At 31.8% G+C, this 27,034-nt stretch overlaps 2 protein-coding genes across 2 annotated transcripts in view; one reads left to right on the top strand and one right to left on the bottom strand.

The window, feature by feature from the left end:
- LOC129233431 (histone deacetylase complex subunit SAP130-like) overlaps positions 1–25,086 on the top strand; it is a 64,958-nt gene extending 39,872 nt beyond the window's left edge. The window contains exons 13-22 of the mRNA XM_054867462.1: positions 867–1,007; positions 1,087–1,261; positions 2,316–2,438; positions 5,018–5,130; positions 13,624–13,708; positions 14,284–14,378; positions 17,546–17,671; positions 20,255–20,358; positions 21,194–21,337; positions 23,678–25,086. Of these exons, the coding sequence (XP_054723437.1) occupies positions 867–1,007; positions 1,087–1,261; positions 2,316–2,438; positions 5,018–5,130; positions 13,624–13,708; positions 14,284–14,378; positions 17,546–17,671; positions 20,255–20,358; positions 21,194–21,337; positions 23,678–23,827 (1,256 nt within the window). The 3' untranslated portion in view covers positions 23,828–25,086. The remainder of the gene's footprint in view (positions 1–866; positions 1,008–1,086; positions 1,262–2,315; positions 2,439–5,017; positions 5,131–13,623; positions 13,709–14,283; positions 14,379–17,545; positions 17,672–20,254; positions 20,359–21,193; positions 21,338–23,677) is intronic.
- A 273-nt stretch (positions 25,087–25,359) lies between these two features.
- Positions 25,360–27,034, bottom strand: part of LOC129233419 (transmembrane channel-like protein 7) — a 34,410-nt gene continuing 32,735 nt past the window's right edge. Inside the window, exon 20 of the mRNA XM_054867452.1 lies at positions 25,360–25,587. Coding sequence (XP_054723427.1) covers positions 25,443–25,587 — 145 coding nt within the window. The 3' untranslated portion in view covers positions 25,360–25,442. The remainder of the gene's footprint in view (positions 25,588–27,034) is intronic.

Here is a 27,034-nt window from a genome sequence, read left to right as displayed (position 1 = left end):
AGCAGTATTTTTGCTATTCATAAAATTTGACTTTCAGCTCAGCTTAGCCTTTTTTGGCGAATTTTCTTTAACATTCCAAAGTTAACCTAAGTTAGTGATAAATCATAAATCCTGAGACCAAGCAATTACAGCACTTTTTTTTTTCATTTATGGAGTAAAGAAAAATTTAAAAATTACATTTGTCTGTGTATGCATATTCATCAAAAGCAATGATAAAAGAAAGAGACACTCAAGACAGTTCAAAGCAAAGTAACCAACTCATTTAGAAAACTGTGATTAAAATGAAGAAAAAAAGCAACTTTGATGAAGTTTTAGGATTTTTTCATGAACTCGTTTTTTACGAGCACTTAGTTATAACGAGCAAGTATTGCAATCCTTTTTGTGCTTGTTATAAGCGAGTTCAATTGTAATTACATACATGCATTACATATCATGTAAAAACTAGGCGAGTTTTTTGCTGGTGAGCTCAAAAGGCTTGAGTGGAGTATTAATTTATGAAATATGCTATTTCCTTAAAACCATTATTATTATTATTTTAAAGAGCTTTATTTAAAGTTGGTAAAAAGTATATTTATTACAAAACCCTTGTTGTATACTACTTAAAGACTGGCATAAAGTCAGTATCTCTGAAACTCGTTTGTTCAGATTATTATTTATTCATCATATTGTCGCCTCAGAGCAACAGTAAGACATTTCGTCCCAGGAATAACAATAAGGTATCCTACTGTTGCTTTGAGGCAACAATATTATATTGTGTTGAAAACACTGTATTGAATTTTGAAAATATACTAAAGTTAAATTTATTTTTCTACGTGTTCAACTTTTCAAAATGTTCAGTACATCATTAATCTTTCTATTATTATTAGTTGCTCATCATAGCACAAGTAACACAGCCAGTCATCCTTCCATATCTGTTTCCAATTCATCACAGCCTTTGAATTCTGTAATGGTTGCTGTGGATTCCCGTCATCATGTGTCTTTACACTCGCCTTTTTCACAGAATTCAGGTAAGAATTCCCTCAAGTTGTTTTCTTTTCTTCTTAATTTTCTTGTGTAAAATATATATGTTTTCCTTTTTGTTCAAAGGAGGCCCCAAAGGTTCTGAGTTATCTGCTCCTGTGTCTATGCCTTCTAGTAGCACCAGCTCTTCTGCTGCTACCTCTGCAACAAATGCAGTCACCACTACCTTTAATTCTTTACAAGCACAAAATAACCATACTTCACCACGACCTAGCATTTTAAGAAAAAGAACAAGTGAAAAGTATGTTATGATTAATCTTTAGTTTTGAAAATATATCCTTATTTATGTTCTATTTTATTATTACTTTTATTATTACATTGTTTGAGTTATTATATTTGGCATACATTTTCCTAGTCATCAGTTATGCTGTAACAATCTTTACTTGTTAAGTAACTTTAAGGTAATTTTTCAAAAATCTCCTATAGCTCCTATCAATTGCTTGCATTAACTTATTCCTTTATATTAAACTATTTTCTTTCAAATACAAATTTAATTCATGTAAAGTGAGCTCACAGTGTTATTTTTAACAAGATATGAAATGACATCAAGGCTCATTTTCTTAACTCATTTGGAGCACAAATCAATACAGATAACCTGATTTTCTCGAATCGTTCTCAAATTATAGACGTTAGATCAATAAATTTGTAATTCATAAAAATTCTTATTTTCTAAAGTTATTAAAACACGATACAAAACTAGAATGCTTGAAGTGTGTTGAAGTTATCAAAATTGGCGAATACACAAGGTTATTGATATGAAATAGCTTAACAAGATGGACCAACAGTTGTGATACAGGCCTCACATCTGCACAATAGCGAACTGTGTGCATTTGCAGAAAACCTGTCATTTCTTGGATAACTTCAGCATCAACAGCAATCCTCGCAAGGAAGTCTTTTTTACAATTGGTAAGGCTGATCACCAAGATGTCACCTGAAAATGATCACCAAGGCTTTCAGCTCACTTAATTTAACATTTTAAAAAAAATATTTAGACATTTTTTGGCCTATCTCCAATAACTAGAGAGCAATTAGAGATGGACCAGGGTATCTGTTGATTTGCGCTCGACATATGTTCTTATCACCTCCTTCCTTTAGTATTTATCAACAATTTTGAAACATTATGCTGAATAAAATAGCCAACACTTTGTATTATTTATTATTATTTTCTTTTAGTTTTAGGTTTAGGAATAATTGTTTAATAAAATGTAATTTTGGTATAGTTGTTTTCAATATCTAAATTATTTTTTTTTTTGGTTCATTTAACTGATTTGATTTATTCATTGATATTTTTTTAGTGTTTGTTCAGTTGCTAAAAAGAACCTGACTGATAGACTGTGTGCTGCTGAACCGGCTAGCCCTCGTTCAGATGTGAGCAACAATATCAACTTTACTTCAGTCTTATCTCCGAAACCAATTAAGTACGAAATTTATTAATAATTTTTTGTTTCATAACTTTTGTTCATTTAATTTCAAGTACTTTTAAAACATCATTCAAATGTTTGAAGTTTTCCAGCAACTTTGTGGTCAGAAATGAAGTAAATGAGCTTAAACTTTAAATGCATTGTTAATGATTTTGAGGTAAAATGTTATACCCCATAAAGTTTACAACCTTCCCCTGCTAATAACATATTAGAACGCATGGCCAAAAATCGTAGTGGAAGTTAACAGGAAAGTTTTCTCGCAGCACGTCGAAGAAAGACCACAGTCTTGATGCGAACTGTGAAGTAATGCGAAAAGGAATGGCTTACCCCTGGTTAGTGTGTGACTTGTAGAAATGAATTACCTCATTTTTTGTCAAGATTCATTTATTTGGTACCATGAACAGACAGGACGGGTGCTCGGCCGAGCTCAGCTTAAAAACAACACAGAATATCATTTAAATCACAATCTTTCAAAAGGTCAGATAAATGTTTGCAATTATGTTATATGGATGGGTCCTTTACCTGAACCATCTAAAGGGGGAAGTAGATATTTCTTATCTATTATAGATGATTACAGTCAGTTTGTGACAGTACATTTGATGAAAAGAAAGAATGAAGCTTTCGAACATTTCAAAAACTTTCATAGAAGAGCTGAAAATTTAACAGGGAACAAAATTATAAACATACACACAGACAATGGTGAAGAATTTCGTAATAGTGATTTTGAGAAATATTTAGAAGAACATGGAATTCATGCCGAACGCACAAACACTTACACACTTGAAGAAAACTCAGCCTGTGAGAGATTCAACAGAACCGCTTTAAATGGGATTAAAGTGACTTTAAACTCTAGTAAAATGAAAAATTCTTGGTGGGCTGAAGCATTAAATTGTTTTGTACATGTTTGGAATAGGGTATGTCATAAAATTGTAAAAACTCCGTACAAAATGTTTTATAATCAAAAACCTTCTGTAGCATATTTTAAAGTATTTGGATGTAAAGCTTATGTTGGAACCCCGAAACAGTTAAGAAATAAATTGCAAATGAGAACTAAGGAGGGCATAATGATCGGTTATGTTAGCAACACAAAAGGTTATCGCCTGTTGATACCTAATGAAAATAGAGTAATTGAAACATGTAACATAAAATTTAGTGAAAATCCTAAAGTTGTGAAAGTGGTCCTGTGCCCAAAAACAGTTATTAACTTTCATGTAGACGATTCGGAATTTGAAAATAGTGAATCGGAAGACGAAAAGGGGCAAGAACGTAGTAGTGAAAGTTCAGAAATCAAACACACGTCTACCTCTAAAGTTGAAAAAGTAAAAGATTTAAATTGGACTCGATAACCTGTCGAAAGACCGGACGATTCGGGAACAGATATATACTTAAAATACACCACCAGCTCAGTTATTCCATCTGAAGACTGCAGTTTCATGCTTTTTAGCACTCATCAGCCCGGAATAGGAATCACATGAGCTAGAGGCCAAAAACCTCTTAAGGGAGCCAAGAGAGCCAAACAAACTGGTAGCTAATGCAGAATTAGCAAACCAGATGAGCGGCTGCAGCAATGGTGCGGTTCAACTCAAATATTGATGGCAAAGCATGGTATTTAACCGCATATTATTGAAGAATTAATTATTGAAGAGTGAATTTGCCGTAACTACATTAATTTTAAATAAAGACTTTTACAAAAATACGCACTTGCTTGGGTTAGATCAATCGTTTACGAAACAATTACTGGGAGTTGAACAGTAAGATAAGTCACAAATTAAAGAAACGAGTTGTAAAACTTTAATCATGAATTTCTCATTTTGAGCTCCACTGCAGATATGACTTTTGCACTTAGCACGGCAATATACCTAGTTTAGCAAGTTGGATGGGGCCCTGGAGGTAGCTCTGTGTTTTGATTGAGACTGAGCAACCCCTGATCCAACACACTCGACAGTATTGATTTGGAATGGGAACTTGGAGGGTTTTGTGACCACAAGCATAGGCAGCTGAGCCCCCCCCCCCCCAAAAAAAAGTGCTGTTAAAAGAAGGGTTGGGGGGTAGTGGCTACTGTAGCCCTTCCAATCAAAGTTCCATTCTAATGAAATAACAAGTTCATTTATTTGGAATTTTGAGTTTTTATTTTCATGAAATGGATTAATCTACCCTGTACAAAATCATTTTCCAGTCAATCATTAATGTTTAACTCTGAAAAGTGAGGAGGCTAGGTCCCCTTAACTTTTGGAAATGAGGGGGCAGTTGTAGTAATTTATTAGATTTGCCCAACAATCTGCAATGGGCATCACAGCATCAAACTGTTTCTGCTACCGGGGGTGCACACATGATGACTCTTGATGCCCCTTCCTCCACTGTATCCGGACCACAACTCACACAGTACCCTCTCCAAAAAGGGGAAGTTAAATGCCGATCCAATACTAGTTTTTTTTTTTTAATCTATTGCATGTTGTGCTGCATTTCTTACATGAATGTGGCAGCTAAACACTAGTTATAGCATTAAGTTGACAATTGTATATTTCTTTGTAGACTTTGTATTACCTTGAATTAATTATTTATATTTTTAATTGCAGCGACAAAATAAAGGAAGTTCTACCTCCACTGATTCCTGCATCTGAAAGTCAAAACTTAGTAATACCTGTTATGCCACCCTCAGCTATCAAAAAAGAACCAGGCCTTGTTGAAAGTTTGTTTTTTTCTTATTATCTTTGAGCATTTATTTTTTAATGTATTTAGGAGTGAACATTTTTTCAAATGCATCAAATGTGTTTAGTTTATTACAGAAAAACATGTTTATTGTTTGGGATTTATTTATCTTTTTAATCTCAAATACACTATATATGTTCAATGCCTTAAAGTTGTTATGGTTCCTTTTTGGAGAAATACTAAACAGTACCCTCCAAAAAAAAAAAAAAAACTTTGATGAACAATGTTTAGTTTTAGTAAATAAAAATGAGGAAAAAACTGCTTTCAGAAAGGGATATTGTAACCCTGAAACATGTAAACACATGTGCTCTACAGTTTTGAAATTTTGTACTTTAAGAACCTTGATAAACTTTTGTTCATTTCAATAACGTTTTAAAGTTAGCTAATGTCAGTGTTACAATTTCTATTGTTCAATAGCATCCTTCAGCAGTCAGTCTCACCTCTATGTATAATAGCTATCCATATCTGCAGAGTCCGTAATAATGAAACAGTAATGGAAAACGGTTGCAGCCTTAAAAATGAGTAAAGTAAACCATCATTTTGGTTTAATGTTAAAATAATGTTTAGCAGAAAGAAAATTTGAAATAAGAATAATAAATAAATAAAAGGCTCTAGTCAAAGAAAACAAAGCAGAATTCATATTATGTAATGCACTCAGCCAGTAAAAAAGCAAAACACAGGTATAGGGAATTTGTCCTTGGTAACTAATTAAATATTTCAACTCAGAAAAAATAATTTGAAAATTATGAAAAGAAGTTAATTTGAGCATTTTTGATTTACATGTAGGGTGAATAATGAAATAGTTATCTCTAAAACTCTTAGAAACATTAATCATTGATGCAAAACTTTAGTTTTAATTTTTATTTAAAATGACTTTTTCTCTTCCCAAAATGTGGTAAATTATGTCAGAAGTTCAAAATAAACATTATTATAATAATGCCTCCCCCCCCTTTCCCCATCTAAAATGCCACTTTCATTTTTTTTTCTTCTGCAATCATCAGAAGCTATGCTTGAAGAACACATGTACATTGCACAAAACATAGTTTTAAAAAATTCTAAATGGAATTTTACATATCAGCATTTGAGATGCACGAAGCCACCTTTAGGCACAGAACCAAATTTTATGGCTATAAGCATGATCATGTAGTGCGAACATAGAATACATGCAGATACTGCCTTTAATAAGTAGAGATTAATGTAGCATTTTATTAAAATTATGCATTGCATTTCATTACTACTATTAAATAAATGAGTAAATTTAGTTTCAAAATTTTTTGAGCATTTTTAGAAAAGAGAATAGATGACAGTTCAACAAAGTTTAAAACTGAGGGAAAAGTTTGATTTGAATTTAAAATCACTATTAAAAGTCTATATAAATGTATGTTCAGGCACTTAAAGATTTTTTGAAAATAAATTTTTTCTTTTAAATGTAATCTGATTAATAAAACGCTAATAAAGATGCTACTTTGCACAGAAGTAAATTGTTGCTGTTGAATTTGCTTTTTATTAATATTCAACAGTTGGATGTTTATACATGTTAAAGCTAGATGTTTTGCTTACACATTTACCATTTTGCTTTATCGGGATGCTGTTTAATTTAAAAATTTGTCTAAATGACTCTGTTTACTATCCTATAAACTTAGAATTGTCTATAAAGAAAATAATCATGCATTTATATTCCTCTTGCCCTGACTTTTTTTTTTCCTAAGATTTTTCAAAAACAGGTATTGAAATATATTTTTCCTATTTCTTCACAAGGTTCATTTTCATTCCAATGTCAAATGAAACAAAAAGTTTTTTTTTTTTTTAACGTGACCATTTCAGATTTTTATGGAACTCTCAGAAAGTAATCTATGACTCTTAAATGTATCCCCCCCCCCCAACCCCAAGTTTCATCTTTTTTTTTGTTGATGATTGAAATTTGTTAAAAATCAATCCACTCCCCCCTTAAACTTTTTTTTTTTAATACAAAGTGGCAGCAGCAGTCTTGAGACACTCTATTTCTTACTACTCAGTTTATTGTGTTTCTATTACAATACCCCTCTGTTTTATGCTTAAACAACTCTGTAATTAAATCATACATTAAGTGCACTAGTTTTTAGTTCTGCATTTAGTTTACAAATATTTTGAAGTTTTGTTTTATCAGAATTATTTATAAAGATAGATAACATAATAACTTCAAAAGCCAATATAAATTATATACCAGCACCCCTAGAGAGGTCTTAATGGCAGTATAACTGCTAGTGTTTAGTTTTCATTGAGTATTTTTCTCTGTTTCACTAAATGCTTTCACAGCTGTTGGGGAGGAGTTCTGATTTTTGTGAAACTTTGGGTATATTAGGTGGCTAGAAAAGAAACAAAATGGAACTAGTCAAACACTTCCTTGCCCTAAAACTATGGCATGTACAAAAAAGGCTAGCAGATCACTTTGACCTTTTATAAAGATAACTGAATCAGTTTGAGAAAGTAAAAAATGGTGGCATAACTCTTATTTTAAAAATAAGTATTCAAAATATGTAGCAAAAAAAATGTCCCAAAAAGTTTGGTAGAGATATTGTCACAGCATCAACATATTTAGATTAGTGTGAGGAAGTGTCAAATAGAAAAAGCAAATTCTATAAAATTACTCAAGCCTTTATTACAGTGAAACTTCAATAAGTCGAAGATGCAGGGAATGCGAAAATAATTGGAGTTATCGAAAATTCATCTTATCGAATACGAAAACAAAACTGTAGAGTAATACAAATTCCACCACTGACACTCGTTAAATTTATAATATATGAGCAAAATAGCGATAGAATAATGTATCAAAGATAAAAAATCATCACCTCAAAGCAACTGTATAGGATATCTTACTGTCTATTCCTGATATCTATTCCTGGGATTAGATGTCTTACTCTTGTTCTGAGGCGACAATACATACTTGACATAATTAATGTAGAATATGAATTCAAGAGTTTTTACTACCAGGGAAAAAACATATTTCTGCTATCAAACATTACTTTAAGCAGAAATTCGTTCTTTCGTTAAATAGTCCTTGGATACTTTTAAACCATCAGAGAAGGAGGAAAAACATCAAAGAGGGAGCACCGCCGATCAAAAGGCTTTTTTTTTTTTTTTTTTTTGGGATTTTTTAAAATTGATGAAAATTTAGAGGGACATCAAAATTTAATGAAATGTTCCTCTTCTTTGCTGCGGTACAATCGAATAAATTCAACTTTTTCTTGGTAGTTTAAAATTTTAAATATTCTCTTAGGCAATTATTTAAGTTCAATTCTAATTGTTCAGGAATTAATGAAACAGTGCAATAAACATTAACTTTCTGTAAAAATGAAAGAAAAAAGCCAGTCTTGCAAAAACCAGCAGCTTCATAGAATACCACAAAATCTCCCAAAAATAGTTCATAAACCTCCCTCCCCATTTTCACTAAAAGTGGAATTATTCCACAATCCCGAATAAACGCACTCCTCTTGATCATTTATTAAATCCCATTTTCGGGCTGTCCTTAATCAAAGCCTTGATTTCCCCTATGAGCTGTTTTTTCTTTTCTATGGAAGGAAATGAAGTAAACAATAATTTAAAACAAAATGAAAAAAACCCTGGCCAATTTATGCTGTAATAATCGGCTTCAGAGACTTATTTGATCCACTTTGTCTAGACGCAACAGCGCCAATTTCTTTCTTTTTGTTCACACTTTTTGGGGAGAAGAAAAAAGAGAAAAGATTTCGAGTTATATGAGTTAGGTTAACAAGGAAACTTTGACGACAGTCATGAAATAAAATTTGACTTAGCGAATATTTCGACTGGACGAAATTCGTTTTATCGAAAATAAATAACATTAGTTCTCCATACAGTTAGACGGGAATAAATATTCACTTCCGCTTATCAAAGTTCGACTCAGTTCTCAAAGTTCTCATTGAAGTTCGACTTACCAAAGTTTCACTACACTTCAAAAAAAAAGGGCTAAAACTTGCTGAGCACATTCCAGTCAGATGTATATCATGTGTAGCACAAAAAAAGAAAAAAGAACTGTAGCGCACATTAGATGTGTGTGATTTGCTAAGTGCCGTTGAATATGCAGTCAAGCTCATATTTCCAAAAAGCCTCATTTGTATTTCTACCATATCTTTATTTTATATTCCATATTGTAATTTATAGTCATTTTTCCTTTTTCTCCTGTAATTTCAATTTTAAAATGTTCATGATAGCTCAAAAATGTGTGTTTGAACAGAGGCATCTCAAATCTCAATTTTTGGGAGAGCGACAATCTTCAATTTGCCTAATGAAACTTCCACTTTCAGCATACACACATAGATTGTGTTGCATTTGATGAGGAGACATTAAAGCATCATTATGAAAAAAAAATAATAATGCAATTTTTGTAATTAAAGCATTAAAAAACATGCTTTTCTCTTTTGGCTGTCTTCAAATTTGCTTAATAAAGAAACTTTTTGGAATGTCACAGTGGCCTCCTATCAGAGTGCCCCTGTGTTTGAACTCTCTTTAACATTTTAAATTACAGTAAGCATCGTTTATGCGTTTCTCTTTTATGCATTTTTATCATTTACTAGCAGTACCCGCACAGCAATGCCTGTACTAAAAATCTAAAGAAAATCCATTGAATTAAAGAAAAACAAGTTACATCAAAATTACATTTCAAATGTAAAAAACTCCGTAATTCATCGCCAAATTCGCCAAGCGACTTTCTAATTAAAAAGAAAATCAATTAACATAGGCACAATGAATTTAAAATAAAGTAATAACAGTAAAATATTCATAAGCAACAAAGGCATCTTCCTCCAAAATGTTTTAAAAGAACGTAATTGAAAAATTGTTTGGAAAATGGACCTAGCGTTATAGTTGAAAATTGTCTCGAAAGTGAACCTAGTGTTATAGCAATTTCTCGAAAGAGAAGCCTTCAAAATTGGCTCAATTAGAATCGCTTATATCTCCTGTTCTAGTTGATTGAGAAAAATGGAACAAACATCATCTTGTTTGGGAAGGAAAACCCTTTCCAACGATATATAATGTTTGGGGTGAGGGGATTTTTTATCCCTTAATTAGCCGAAATTTAACTTAATTAGTGAATTAGAAAAAACTAATTCAAAATTTAGAATTTCGGCTTCAAGGTGCACGGGCCTGGGGTACGTTCGATTTTTTTTTTGTGCCATGTTTCACGGCTGTAGGTGCTATGGGGTCTTCTGGACATTGGGTACAAACAAAGAAACACCGTCACCTTTATATATACATTTGCGTTCCTTAAATTGATCCTGCAGAGTCCAATACATATTAAAGTGTACCTATTGTAAGTTTTTCCCTTTATAGGTTTTTTTCATACAGTCCTTCAAAAACATATAAACGGTGCTTCACTGTATGTATAAATTTAAAATGTTAAAAGAGTTCTCGGAACTCCATGAAACCTGCAATGGTCATGTTGAATGTCTTATTGGTTTGACCCAGAAGGTTTTTTTTTCTTTCTTATTACACAACTGGGCTGTACAATAATAGAGGAGTAGCTGTGTATCATTATTTTCTACTTTCTGCTTATTTGAGTGCTGTTGTGGGATCAAAGTGTTCATTTGAAATTCTGGCACACGCATCTTAATAAATGACAGAACATTTTTGAAATAGTCATCATTGAAATGTGATGGCTGCACGACACTACTAAACAGTGAGTGTCCTTCTAGGCAGCAGCCTCTTCATTTTGTACTGCCTGGCTTTCTGTGAGATCCTCTTGGAGACATCTGACTTAAACGTCACTTATCACAGAAACCAGAGACTGCTCTTCTAAGTAATAAGGTAGGAATTTTGGTTCTGGCATAACAGTTCTTCAAGTGTTAACTGTATTTGAGATTTCTCTTTCCGAGTTTGCAATCCGTTTTAATGCTGATTTATTGGAGAGATTTAGAGGAAGGTTTTAGCTATCTTTAAAATTATATGTTAAAACTAAGTAAGAATGTAATTGGGTAATGATTTGTATAAAGACATTTTACTAGAAAACAAGTAGTTTTATAAGTTAATATTTGTGACTGAACCTTTAATATTTCTTTGGCAGTTTGATATTCATTAATATTTCATAATTAATATATATTTAAAGGAAAGAAAATAATTTAAGGGGAATTAAAGGAAAGAAGGCTTTAATATTTCATGATAACTCTTGAAATATTAAAGCCTTTTTAGCTTCTCATTATTGAAGGGGTTTTTTTTTTATGTCTGTAAATATAAATTAAACTTGAATGTTTCTCTCTGGATTTTAGTCCGAGGATTATGAAATTCTCCAGAACTATATAATATCCTTTTCTAATAAGCTTTGTTTCTTTTTTAAGATTAAAAAATAAAAAGAAAAATCTAGCCTTGACAGAGTTTTTTTCCAAAAGAAAAGACTGCAAGTTTTACTTCTGAAGTTGAATGGGGTAGGACGGGGGTTTCTAAAGTGGATGCCCTGGTACCCTAGGATGCCGTAACAAGAGGCAAGGGGTACTGCAAAATCTCCATGGTATCGATATATTCATATCACAGTGATTGCCTAGGGTGCCGTGAGAAAATTGCTTCAAAAGTGCTGCAAATCAAAATAGTTATGGCACCCCTGAGGTAGGGATTGATTTTGGCTGGATAAATTTCAAGAGTCATCAAATGTGTACACACAGTAAATTAAACAGAACACTATTGTACCAAATAGTTTCTAAAAATCTGCAAACAGCTGTTCAAGGAACTGTTTTATCAGCACTAAAAATGACTTCATCAAGTAGCAAGCATGTGTAAAAAAGAACCAATACACTTTGTACACAGTACACAACCAGTAAGTACACTTTGTGTACAACTTTGTAGGCAGAAGATTTTTGAAGCTACCTATAGAAAAGAGGGAATATCATCTTTGATATACTTTGTGTAACAATGAGTCCCAGAATTTGAGATGTCAGAAATAAATCTCTCTGGTAGTTTTTCATAATAGGTTCTACTCAAGTTACAAAATGAAGGTGAAAAACTGAATACAGTAGAACCTTCTTTTACGCGGGGCTTATGTTCCTCGGAAATGCTGCATAAATTGAGACCTAATACTAGTGTTAAAATAGGGGTTTGGTTCCATTGATAACAAAATACTTCATTCTAGTGATGACTAATTGTATAATAAGCTTAATGTGTACTTATATCGACTTTTATGCACAACATGAAATAAAGAAAAATAAATTAATTTTGTGTTCAGTTTATAAAGAGGAGCTGGCTATGCTAGTCTTTCGGCAGTCATAAAGAATTTTTCTCTAATTCTTTGCAGAGCACACACATCCATGATCACTTGCGTCATTTCCATGATAGAATCTTCTTTCACTAACAAATCAGAAAGATCATTTCTATTGTCTGGGAATGGCTCAAAGTTTTCAATGTGAACGTTTTTGGTTGTGCGTCACCAACGTCCGTATCATCGTTGGTTTTGGCTTCCTTTGTCACTCCTAAAAGCTCTTCTTCCAGTGTGTTCTGAACTGTGTGAGTTTAATAACTTTACTTCTGGAAGGAGCTCTGGAACCAATTGCATAAAATGTCTCCAGTGGCCCAAGCTCGATTATTAGCACACAAAAATGCAGTTGATTAGCGTAATCTGCAATCCTTAGGAGTTTGGATTTTGAAAGAGGAGAAAATTTTGGCTGTTTGCATTGCCGCATCCACATAAAATCTAAATTCATCTGCATAAAATAAAAGTGTCAAATCTTAAACCATGTAAAATAAACCCGCGTAAAACGAGGGTTTACTGTATTTCTAAATTCATTAAATAATAAAATTCCAATGAAATTGAGAGTAAAAGTTCTTAATATCTGATTTCTTGATTCAGTTTTCATGCTTTTTTTTTAAATTTAACTACATGAACAGGTTCTGTTTGCTATATATAAGAAATTCTTCATTAAATATATGATCTGGCAGCTCAGCTTTGGTTGTCATTGTTGTTCTGAGGTACAAATAAAAATAGGTTCTTCTGCTTCACGTGTAAATTGATATTTTTAAAAAAGATTGTCTTGTTTTTTGAAACTATGAGTCAAACATTGACTCGCAAAATTTCTGCCCAAAACAGAATTAAACTCAACTGTAGAAAAACACTGAAAGCAGTGTTTTTAATTTTTCAAAAAGTCTTGACCTGCTGCAAAAAATAATACCAAACGCTTAGTATCCATAATCAAATTTCAATTATTTTCCATTGTTATTCAAAAGGAGGAGGGGCAGTGAATAAAAGTTTGATTGATTTCTTTCAAAATTATGTACATTATCACCGCATTATGCACGTGATCTTCCCAATGTTTGGAAGTTTTTTGTACGGATTAGTGCATAATGAAATTTTTCTGGACATATTCAAAAATAACAAAAGCACTTATTAGTATGTATGGATTAAAATAAAAATCATTTTTTTATTGGAGGGGGGGGGGATCTTTGATTTTTGGAAAGTAATTAAACTTTTATTGACTAAATCCATTTTTTTTTCTTTTAGATTCTTGTCCTATGTCGGAATCTTCCACTAAAGATTCAAAGCTAATGGAAGCATCACCCCGTAAAAAGCCCAGAAAGCAACTTCTGTAAGAAACTTCTTTGAACTTTCATGCAGTTTCTAAACTGTTTAACTGATTTATAATATCTGTACCTCAGAGCTGGACTAACATAAGTCCAAAAATTGCGATTTTCTGTTTTTTAGTGCGTTGTATGTGGAACATTATTCTGCATCAAGCCATGTGAATGTAATCCTTAAAATAAAATTCTTTGCAATTATTTAACAGTGTTAAAAGAGCGAGAGTCCAATAATTTGTTTTTTCCCTCTCCTCTAAAGTCGTGCTTACATTAGTTTCGCTCTGAGGTACAGATATGTAGTCCTATGCATGAAATTGTTCATATGTAGGTCAGTCAGTGCTGTAGTTGGGGAAGAACGCCGGGTTCACCGTTCTCCAAAACATTTGGTTTTTTATTGTAACAATAATGCAAATTTAAAATGAATTAGTTTCAAATCACCTTTTTAAAATTAGTCTACCTTTTGATTTAAACCCACTGAAAGTGAAAAGTTTAGGTGTTGTTTCATGAACATTGTTTCTTTTAATAATTTATGCCAAAATTACAAATTTATTTGTTGGAAAATTTTTATTAAACCTTTTCCCTTTAGCGCTGCTAATGAGCTGATGGAGACACATTCCTCTGATGGTGAAGAAAATAATTTTGATGTAAAAATGAGAATTAAGGAAGAACTTGGCTTGAAAGGTACTTTTTCATTTAATTTCTGTTTTATTTATTATTATTACAGTAAATTTTGTCTTGCATTACACCATACACTTTGTGTATATTGTTCTATTCATGCCATGCAGTGGCGCACACAAGGGAGAGGATCCGGATGCCCTGGACCCCTCAAGGGCAGTCAAAGATGATTTTCTGTTGAAGTCTAGAATTACCACAAATATCCCTATTTTGCAAACTCTGTAGATTTCTGTAAGTTCAAAGAAAATCTAAAGTTGATGCAAATGATGCATAAAATTCGACATTTTGAACGAATTTTCCGCCGAATGAGTGTAATTTATAGCATATTTAAATTTTCTTATTTGAAAGAATCTGCAGAAATTGCAAAATATCTGCTAAATATCTTTGGTTTGAAGATATTTGCAAAAAAAAAACTGCAGAAATTCTACAGATTTCTGCAGAAAATTTGTCGAAGTTTTCCTTTCACATTTGAACATCTGTTATGCGAGATATGTCACAAATTTAGTAGTATTTCGCTTTTGGGACGTCAAATACACCAGGCCTCAATACATTTTGATGTTGCTGTCCTTTATTGGTGGTTTATTTTTCACAAAAATAGTGCTAGCAATATCTGTATGATCGCAAAGATTTTTAAAAATTGCTATTTTGGCAAAATGTATTATTAAAAAAGAGTTTATTACCCTGCTTGAAGCAAAATTGGTTTTGGAAATGAAAATGTTAACTAATTAAATGCAAAAAACCTGCGAGTTCAACTATTTTGTTATTAGTTAAATCGTTTCATTTATTTATTTTCTTTTTCCTTTTTGTGTGAACAGGCTTATGTAATTTTCACACATTGTCTGTAATGAATGAGCAAACTTATGGCATTTACTTCTGTTTTGTCCTCCTAATAATGTTTTGAATTCTGCACATTACAAAGCCTATCAAGCGACAATACAATTTTATTTTACTTGAAACTTATTGCTGTAGAATCTCCCCCTCCCCTTTGTTAATTAGTTATTTTATTTTTCCATGTATGTAGCAATTTTTAAGTTTGCCATGTAGCTTTGCAATTTTTTTTTCTTTGAACCTAATATGATTAAAAAGGTAGTTTAAACTAGCAGGGGTCTGTCCAGGATTTTTCACAGGGTCCGTTTTTTGTGAAAAATAAAATAATTTTGTGAAAAATGAATTAATTTTGTGAAAAATCAAAAAATTTTGCAAAAAAAAAATTTTTTTTTTTTTTGTTAAAACGAAATTTTCGAATTTAGAGATGGCACAAACTGCATCAATTAAACTTAAAGTTGAGCGTTTTCCTCTTCTACGTCGAGAAAATCATTCTGAATTTTTTTTCTGATATTTGGCAAGGGGGAGGGGGGTATCGCTCTTTCAAGTATCAATATTTATCTACCATTCTACATTATGTTGAATTATGCTAGATATATTTGTGTACAGTACTTAAAATAATTGTAACAAAAATATAAATAAATAAAATAAAATTCAGAATAGGGTTCAGCAATCAACTTTTTTACCCAAGACACTCTTAAAAGGCAGAAAATTTCGTTTAAAACTTATGAATTCCGTGATTTTAACAAAAATAAAAAGATATTTCAATTGTTTACCTCTTAACAAAGCGTAATAATCATCAAAAATTCGAAAAATCCGATTCCCATAGCGATGCAAAGAGATCGCAATTCTCAAAGTGAAGGCATCAAAAGTATAAAAAAGGCTTGTAAAAGAAATATTTTTGATAAAATTATTTTAAAATAGCATTTCAGAGTCCTATGATAAACATATCGTTAATATATGTGGACACAGTTGACCCAAAAAATAAAACCATCTATTCAGCATTTTAATTTTTGACTCATAACAGAAAATGGAATTTTGCTTTAAAAACTTGAAATGGGAGTTCTAACAGAAATAAAGAGTCTTTTCATCTATTTGAATCCTAATAAAGTGAAGTTAGCTTGAAAAAAGAACAAAATATGATTCTCATATCGGATGTTAAAAGATTGCATTTTTCCAAATGTAGACATCTAAAGAAAAAAAACGGTAATTAAAAGAGTTTATTTAAAGTTAATCATCCTTGTTAGCATCGAAAAATCAAAACCCATATAATTTTCTCCCAAAATAACAATTAAACATCGCACCGCACCGTAAAAACGCAAATATTGAAAAGCTGGCAAAATGATGAGAATATTTTCTAATCAAGTCATTATAAAGGTTCAACGCCAGACGCTAAGTGGTGATAATTTTGAAGTTGGTAACCCTATCTGAAGTGATCATATTTTTTCCTCACCCTTACTATCCCTTTGCAGTTCTAAGTTCATTTCGCAGACATATATTATTATTGTTCATTAAATCATGAGCGGAGAAAAGTGCTTACCAATGCCTTTTCAGAAAAGTTTACAACAACACCGCTGCTAATTAGCTGTGATAAAACAAACAACCATTATATTTATTTGGCAGTAGCAATTATTTATCCCTTGCAGGAGTATCCCAAGAGTGCCGATTTTTTTTTTTCTTTTTTTTCAAAATTAGCCGATTTAGTTTAAGCTGATCCCTCTAATTTGACTTTAAAAAAAGGTTCCAAAAATTATCGGTTTATACACAGAAATATGCGTTATTTTGCTTTCAGATCTGCTCTTGCAATAAACAATTTGTGACAGATCCGATCTTGTATATCAGAATTTTGTGAAGGGTCCGTTTTGTTTGATCGGGATTTTGTGAAAGGTCCGTTTTGGTTGATCGGATTTTTGTGAAGGGTCCGTTAACGGACCCAAATATCCTCTGGCCAGACCCCTGACTAGGGATAATCTGCAGTCTGAAACTTCTTTAAATGTTGAAGTAAACTCATTAGTGCTCAGTAAAAAATGGTCTACATTTTTATTTTTAGGAAGTAAAAAAAGGGAAATATATTTATTGGGGAATATATTATTTTCCTGATGTATACAATTAATAGCTAATCATCCTAGAATATATGAGATGAAATTGTACTAATATTCAACTTGCTAGGTTGGCAGCTCAGTAATTAAATTTAACTTGATTAATAGAATTGACTTAGCTGTTGGAGCTACCAATTTTATGTGATCTAAAATCTGGTACAAGTTACAAAAGTAAACCCTGGATGATAGCTATTAATAAGTTTACCAGGTAATTGGCCATTTGATATTACAAATTATTTTCCTTTTCAGATGATGAAAAATCAAAATATGTAACTTACTACAAAAGGCCATCTATGTCACTTTTGAGTAGTTACCGACAATCATGGAAGGCTAGACATAATCATTTTGCTAGATACTCGGATGTCAAACCGAAAGGTAATTGCATAGTAATTAACATTATAATATGTAACTTTTCCTACAAAATTTAATTTTTCATTATATGTTACGTTGGTTACTTTGTACAGTAGACTCCCACTTAACCGGCCTCCATTTAAGCAGATCTCCGGTTTGACCAGCCGTATTTCACTTTAGAAGGAAAATCAAAAAACAAGTTAGCAAAAAAAGACAAAATGTATAATAATTATAAAATAAAAAATAAACTTGAAAAAAGGGAATTGTTAATTTTTTTAATAAATAGGCTCCAGAATATGTGTACAGGAATGGAATGATTAGTATTCAGATAAATTATAGAGATGATCATGAACTGCTCTCAATGATGAAGCTGTGAGTTATACTTCACTGATTTATTAAAAGCGATTCTCATTAACTATGTTGCATATATGATTACGCCCACTCCAAGCCTGAGCGGCGCTGTCGTGCAAATGTCCTTTGAGCGCCTTTATGCCGTGATGTAAGAGAGAAATATTACTAACACTTGGAGTGAGATTTTGTAGATGAATACATAAAATTACTTTAAAAAACAGTGTATGAATATTTTATTTTGGTAAACATTGAACGTTTTTACTTCATGCCTCAAAGTTATTGCGAGTTTAGTAGCTCCTCTAATATGTGCGATTGGCAAGTGCATAGGCCAATCAGAAGAGAGTATAACTCCTCCTGCACTAAGTGCTGTCCTGGGTTAGTTGGGGGGAAATCCTGATATTAGCAGTTGCTGACATATTTCACGATCACCATGACTCCACCATCAATGAAAATGACTCCCATCATATCCCAACACATATAGAAGGAACAAATACATTGGGAATGGCATTATGCTATGTGGAACAACAAGCATTGGCTTCCTCTATTGATATCATGCTACTTAAAAAATGGCAAAATTATGCAGCAAGTCGTCAAGATTCAAACCTTCAGCAGAAAAAAAAAAGAATTTTTTTAAACAAAAAGCTTCTTAATTTAATTTAGTCACTTAATAAATGCTTATTTTTATGCTTGTTTAATGCAACTTGATGCTGGTTTAATTGTTTAATATTGTTTTAAATAGTGTATTTTCATCAAATAGATGATTATTTTATTCATTCTCCACTTCAACCGGATTACCCCCTAGTCCCGTTTAAGATGGTTAATTGGAAGTCTACTATACACCCGTTTCAGTTTTTTGATTGTTGAATCTAGTTCAAATTGAATGCACATCATTATAAGTTAACATTTTAAACAATGTCTAAACATACTATTTTTATTATTCATTGTTTTTTTTAACCCTATTGGAAAAAGAGAGTAGTGGATTTGATACAAGTTTATGTATACTAGGTTTCAGCAGGAATACTTTGGCAAAACATTTTTATGTACGAAGAGATAAAACTTTTTTAAAGAATTTTTTTATCTAAAATTTAAGAAGACTGAAATATGAGTAATAAAATTATTGAACCACTACTGTTGTAAAACTAAATGTGTCTGAGGGTTCTATTTTGCTCAGGAAATTTCCTAAACAGGTATTGCTAACTAGTACTAGATTGAGTCAAAAGTTTTTTCATATTTTCACCTACAAAAGAAATGCACAACGAGCCCCAGTTGGTGGAGGTGTCGATTGATGGTACTTTGGGAAGGACCAAGTTCTGCTGATAATTAATGCTCGGGTGCTAGAACTCAGCTGGTGTTGGATAGCTTCCTTTTGTTATCGACTACAGATCTTGGTTTCTCTTCAAGGGTCGTATCACCTTCCTTGAAACACTTAAACCAATTATGAGCAGTGCACTCATTCACAGAACCTGGACCCTCAACATCATTCATTTCTTTTGCCGCTACCCTTGTGTTAAGACCTTTTTTCGAGAGGAAACACAAAATAACACATTGCTAGCTTATCATCTGCCATTTGAGAGACTGCAATGTCTACACAGGTACAAGAAATCACAGCAACTGATAAGGATTATCAAGGACAAACTCCGCTCTACCATTTTAGATCAGCTGTGCAGGAACTGTAATTTGCATATGTTACATTCAGGCCTGCCAATCCAGGACAGGGAAAATACGAAAAAACTTTTAACTCAACCTGGTATTAGTTTCAAAATTAACTGCAAAAAGTAAGTATCACTAGTTAGAAATACCAGTTTACAATATTTTTTTTAGCAAACTACTACTTTAATTAATATTGCAAAAAATTTGAAAATTTCCTTTGTTGTATTTAATGACACTTACTGCACCTTCCAATGTGCTAAAAAAGTTGATATTTAGTTTCAGTAGTAGAAAACTTTTAAAATGAACTCAATAATCCAATAAAATTACATTTCAACTATATTTTTAATAGTTACTTTATTGATTTATTGCTATGATATACAAGCAATGTGGTAAGAAGTTGTACTTTAAGCTTTGAATTTATTGTTGTGTGCTTGATAAGAAAAAGTCTAACTACATTTATCAGTTAAATCTAAAATGAAATTAAAAGTCAATTTTGTATGGGGAAAAACTCCAACTTGTTGACCAATTCCTCCAACATAGATTTTTTTAAATGCTTTTAACTACTGTTAAAAAGTTACTTTAATTAGCCTTAATATTTCTTACTAGAAGAAAAGAAGCCTACAGTGAATGAATTAGCTAATCAGAAAGGTGTATTGCAGCATGTAAATGGATGGAAAGTATATCATTTAACAGCTCAGATGGATGAAGTTGTAAGTTTTTTGAAATCTATATTTTAATATTTTCCGGGGATTGAAGGAAAAATAAATTCCCTTTCAGGAAGATTGCCCATTTTTTCAGTGATACATGAAAAGGAATATGTTAGCCAAGACCTTTCAAAAAAAAAAAAAGATGGACATTGTTTCCTGCTCAGAGGTCAAAAGTTTCTCTGGGAGGGGAGGTAGTCAAGTGACAGACATTCCCCCATCTCATAAGACTACTTGCAGAGTTTTTGCTTTAACAATATTTTCATAAGATATTAAGCCTTCTTTAATGCTTTTTTTAAATTTTTATCCCTTTCCTTGAATTTTGCATCAAGAGGGTAAAAATAAGGTTGAGCCAACTTTGAACATTAGACCTTTGCTCTTGTATCTTGCTGCATAGTTGGCACGATAGCTTTTACCATTGTCCCTATGTGTCATCACATAGGTATCACAATATGATTTAGGATCTGTGTTGAATGTTGTAGGATCCTATGAAAAACTTTAGGAACATGCAAATAAATAGAAACTTTCAGGGACTGTATTTCTATCCAAATGGAAAGAATGAAGAAATAAATGATTGAATTAATGAAAACTGTAGAGCTTAGTTTAATTAAATTATTTTTTCTTTGGATCTTGTTTACTCGAATGTTGAATAGTTGTTGCATCTGTATTTGTCTGGTAAAACTACTGATTCATTCTGAAAACTACTGAAAATTGCCAAGATTGCTACTGAAAGCTTTAATATGAGAGTGGCATCTCTGGTATAACTTTTATTTCATAATGTAAATATTATTGCATCAAATATGAAACTATGTAACTTAAAAATATATATTTTCTTTAAAAGATCAATGTAGAAGAATCTGTGTACTCTCGGTTGACTGATTTATTAGACTTTGTAGAAAATGACCCACCAGCAGCACTCAGAACCAGGAGTTTGTCAAACTCAGATGAAGATAAAATCTTGAATAAACTAACAGATTTAATTAAGGTAAGCTTTTTAATAATCATTTAAGAAAAAACATAGATCTTAGTTTAACTCTAAACATCCCAAAACAAACAAATATTGTAGGGTGAACAAAAGGCGCCCGTATAGGGGAGCAACAGAGGGCTCAATCCCCCCCCCCCCCACTTTGAAATTTGAACTTCCTTGCTTTTAGTACTTTTTTCATTGTAAAAATGTGAAAACATTTCTTCTCCAGCCGTTAATGAATAAGTTATTAAATACATCAAATTTTTTAATAACTCTAATCTGCACTAAAATCAGTTTCCATGGGAAAACAATCCTGTTAAACCATGGGGAAAATATCTGAGCTTTCCCTTACAATTTTGCATATGGGCGCCCTTGGGGTGAATAAATTCTCACACTTTGAAATTTTTATTTCAGTAAGACAAAATAAAGCACACCAAAAGTTTTTGCAGCTAGTTGAAATATCATTCATTGTATTTTTACAATAGATTATTAGAATAGTTCTGCTTTTTACTTTCTTAATAAGCTTTGGATTCTTATCAGATCCATCACAAGTGGCATGTACCCTTCCATTCGGATTTCCTGCTTTATCTTTTGCATTACTTTTGAATTTGCTCAATTTTTGGATTTATAGCTGTGATATTTGATTACACAAAATAATCAAGCACGTTCAGGTCAGGGAAGTTGAGTGGTTGTGGCATCCATTCTTGAGCAAAAAGCTAATTTTTGCGGCACCACTTCTAAAGGAAACATGTGCTATGAAAAGGGACACTGTATTGTTGGAATTAGCATTATTCTGTCCCATGAATGCAATGGATATTGGGGAGTAAAGTCTTAGTCTTTATAATAATGAGCATTGATTTTTACCCCCTTTTCAATGAAAATTAACCAGAGTTGAAATAGACCCGCAAACCAGTACAGGCGAAGCATTTTGATAATAGGGAACATAATGCTGGCTCTCAGACATGTTATCAACAGTTAACTAGATACTGACCATGTTTTATCATTTTGGGGGATGAACCTCTACTGTTTTATGAATAGTTTCTCTCATTAAAAGAAAATCATTCTTAACGTCCCAAAAAAGTTTTTCTTCCACCCTCTGCTTCCTATTCATCATAGTAGAGTCTGAAACTCGAAAATTTGATTTTTCTATTAACTTTGCACCCTAGATTTTTTTTTTTTTTTTTTTTTTTTTTTTTCCAGAATGTTTAACATTGGTTGCTTCCCTATTTTGAGCTCTTTTGTTCGTTTTTTAGCAGTTTTGTTCTATCATTGCCTGACCCTTTTCAAGGTTTTTTCTGAATGGATTTCGATAAACCAAATCTTCTTCTATCATTGACGAAGGACAGCTCGTTATACCTTCAGATAGTTTTGTAAATGAAATTTTCATCAAGTTGTTAAAATTTTACCCTTCATCCCAGGTAAAGAAAAAATAATTCATGCAAACATTTAAAATCTTATATGAGGTAAATATATATAAGCTATTATTGAACCTGAAAAAGAATTAGGACTACGATAACACACATTATTGTTTAAAGTGCTTCAAAATATTGTACGAAAACTTATAGTAAATTGTATTTAATCGACTTTAATATGTACGGTGTGTCGAAATTCTCTCCCGAATTTGGAAGGCCAACCAAAACGAAGCATGTTACCAATACAGCACCAACGTTGACTTTATTGGACAAAGAGTATAAATTTTGTTTCCCGAATTTTCCTAATTTGGCAGATATCAAGTCAAGTTTATATCTTGTTTCACTCACTGTGACATATTACTATTAATGGTAACAAATGCAGTTGTGATATTTTGGTGTAAATCGTGTAAACCCTGTGGCACAAATATGCGATCTTTGATGTAACCCCATAAAAAAAATTGTATTGAGTTAGGCCAAGAACGAGGTGGCCAGGGAAGAAGGTGACTATTGTCACTAGATACTCGTCCAATCCAGCAACCAGGAAGCTCATTATTGAGGATTCTGTTATATAACGGAGTAGTGCTCCACATTGTTGGAAAATGAATGACCATTGATTGAGACATGTTACTGCAAATGAAACAATTAAAACATGAGATTTGATGTCTGCCTGCATTGTAAAAGGTTCCCATATCGAACAATTAGGGTAACACAACTTGTACAGCTTCTTTCTCTAGTAAAGTCAATGTTGTTGTTGTATTGGTAATATGTTTGTTTTAATAAACCTCCCAATCCTCAGAGGGAATTGTGACACATCCTGAATGGTAAGTAAAAACATTTTTCATTTTTTTACAATAACTATGGTGAAGGTATTTTTTAATTAATGTCTGCATTTATTGTATTGAATAAATAAAGATGCAAATCGTTATTTTTTTTTAAACTATTTTAGGGTAATTTGCAAAGAAGTAAAATTGTTCAAGAACAAGTGTCCGAATCAAAACAACAGGCAATAAAAGTTCTGGACCATAAAATGAACATTGTTGAAATGATAAACAAGTATATCAGTAAGCGTCCTTTGAAGAAAAAGGAAAAGACATGACTATGACATTAACATTTTTTCTTCTCACAAAGATTTTATTTTACATCATGCTTTTTATATGCATGAATATTTGTATAGAAATTCTTTATTCTACTTTGAGGCATTTCATATTTTAAATACTTGATTTTTGTCAGATTGAGATGTTTGTATTTTACTGTAATTGTTTTAATCAGTTTCTATTTTCTAGCCCTGTATAGCCCTTCAATATCTGATAGGTTTATATCTGTAAAATATAAAATCAATGTGAATATATAAAAAGGGTGTTTTAATGAAATGTTGTACATAAAATTTATTGGCAAGAAAAATGCAATATTGGTTTATTGTACATTGGAGATTTTATCGCATAAATATATATGAACAAATTATATATTCAATTTATTTTAATTTTCTAAAATAAAAAAGTAATAATTATTAATTTTTGAATAACAAAGAAAGCTTAATTTAAAAGAATTATGTTTAATGTACACATATTGGCTTTAAAATGTATATATGAATTTTAATTGTCATTATTCATTGCCTGTGTCAAATTTCAATTGCTTTTTGTAAACTATCTTTTAGATCATGTCAAAGATCTTAACATTTTAAATAATGACAATTTATATGCATTTTCCACAATAATCCTAGCAGTGTATATATTTTTAACATAAATGTGGAAAGCCTGTTGTAAATATTTGTCTTATTTGTAACAAAATAAATGCAGTGTAAATGATCATCAACCCATGATTCATTTTTCTTTTCTTTTGAATGATATTGTACCTTTTGAAAACTTTTATTTCATTTTAAAATCAAATAGTGCTCAACATTTTTTTAAAATCTTAACTGATAAATGCAATCAATAAAAATTGGATTTACACTTTAAATATTGCTAATTTTAGTTGCAATAACAAATTAATAATAAAACCAGCACTTAGTCGTGTACGTGTAGAAGTTTATTAAATAACTAGTTAAATTTATCATTCTTCTAAGTACATTTACAATTCCTTAGAAATCGACTTTGAAACTTTTTACTGAACTCTAAGCATATGAGACACAATTACTAATTTACGCTTTTTCTGAAATATGTATTACTGTCAATCCCATTCAATCTAATGGGGGGGGGGGAATTAACTTTTTTTTTTTAAATTTATTACAGAAAAGAAATTTTATAGAATGTCTTATAAGTTACTAATAAAGGAAGTGTTAAAGGTGGTATATTTTTCTGTTATAAATTTCTTTACTGTATTTGTACTTTTTCTTTTATTTCAAAACGAAACCTACACTCAAAAGGTCCTTCGTATAATGCTGTTGTATTGATAGTTTACACTAAAGATCGTATCCTTAAAATAAAAATACACAATTTATTCTTGCATTTGTATAGAAAATTTTAATTGAACAGTTAAAAGCATGACACATTTAACTTAAAGAACAAGCTCTCTAAATATTCAAAAATTGCTTGCATTTACTTGATATGTTTTATCTAAATTGGGTTGCATATGAAAGATGGTACAAAAGAAGATAAAATTAGTGTATATTAACCACAAATTTAAGAATGCTACAAAGAATGATTTCATCTTTATTGAAAAATATATGAATATTTCTCCATTGAAATGTAACGATTTCCAATTCGAGAGAGATTTTAATCTATATTCTTTTGTGCAGATTCAACTAATTTGTTCAATAAAAAGTCTTTGTCACGAGCTTCAAGAGCAATTTGTGCTCTTATTATTTTGGTCATTTTTCGGTGAGTGACAGCTACAGTCCAGTAGTAATAAATAGATAAGCTGCAATAAAATCAAGTTACAGATCAAAATCTAAAATAAGAAATTTATATGACCATTAACATTCACACTCAATCAATTCAGAAAATGAACTTATCAAAATGCATTGAAAAGTTACTATGTTAGCTGACAAACAGGACTTCTTTCTTAAAGCTGCTTTCTAAATAAGATAAATAATTGACTTTTCTAATAAAATTTGGATATTATAGTAACAACAGCAACTTAAAAATTTGCAAATTATCAACAAATTCCAAAACATAAACTTAATTCCTACGGCTTTTAGTAACAAGTCTCGAAAACAATTGGTGAAATAAATTACAAAGAAAGAGAACATTTAAGACATTTCTTGTAAAATTTAGAATCAATGTATTCTAAATCGGAGGGTTGAGTTATGAACATTTAAGAGTAATGCAACATTCACACTACGTCCGCAGATCCGTCACCGACGTATGCTTTTCCCCCTAAAACCAGTTTTCGACCGGCGTTGCCATGACAGCAAGCCGTATTGTACGGGACCTGTTGACGGGACGAGAAGCCAGATTTCTGACGGCTCTGACGTCCGTAGAGTTGGGCGTCGCATTGCATTGGTCTCTACGAGATGAGCCCGCTCTCTCTATTGGATGAGAGACTGACATGTGCCTTTTCCGCGTTCCGCAAAGTATGAATGCTTCTCCCTTTTCGGAAAACGTTACTCTGTCCGCTTTACGTGGCGAACGTGATGTGCGGCCGCTGTTTGAATGTTGCATAAGTAAAAATGTGTTTCTGACATGGGTTCAGGACTAACACTGAGTTCTACCACTAAAACAGTTGCTTTTGTAGCCCCAAATATGAAAAATAGTGTAAAATAGTCGCCAGATGCAGAAAAGTTTTTGAAAGATGCTCTTATTTAAAAAAAAATTATGTCATAATACTTTGATAAACAGACATCTTTGCTGTGTGTTATGTAAGGGGGAGCACTCAAAACGGGGGGCTATACCTATGTGTGGGGTACATTTCCAGAAAAGTGTCCCTAAGCAACCCTACGAAGAATTTAAAAACTTGAAAAAATGCTGTCAGACTTTAGTCCAACACTTTTAAATAAACACTGAACTCAAAAGAAACAAACGATTACAAATTCTGGTATAATATCACATTATCTCACTGTTAATAAAAAATATAAGTAAAAGACTGACTGCATAAAAAGTTCCCGAAACGCCACATTTGTAATGTTTCTGATCATGTAGAAAATAGCATCTGTTTTCAAAAAATAAATGTAATAAGTCTACAAAAAGTAAAGAAACAAAAATTTACTTACATTCATTTGGAATACATACAACAGTAAACAAAAATAGAAGAAGTGCAAGCAAAGTTTGCAAAAATTACGATCACAAAACCTACACCCTTATGAAAATCGTGAATACAAAAACGAAAGGTTTTGTACTGAAGTATGAACATTATATTTTTATGATTG

The sequence above is a fragment of the Uloborus diversus genome, chromosome 1 (genome assembly GCF_026930045.1).
Source record: "Uloborus diversus isolate 005 chromosome 1, Udiv.v.3.1, whole genome shotgun sequence".
NCBI classification, from domain to species: domain Eukaryota; kingdom Metazoa; phylum Arthropoda; class Arachnida; order Araneae; family Uloboridae; genus Uloborus; species Uloborus diversus.
Note: the sequence above shows the minus strand (reverse complement) of the source record. Positions and strands in the feature narration are given on the sequence as shown.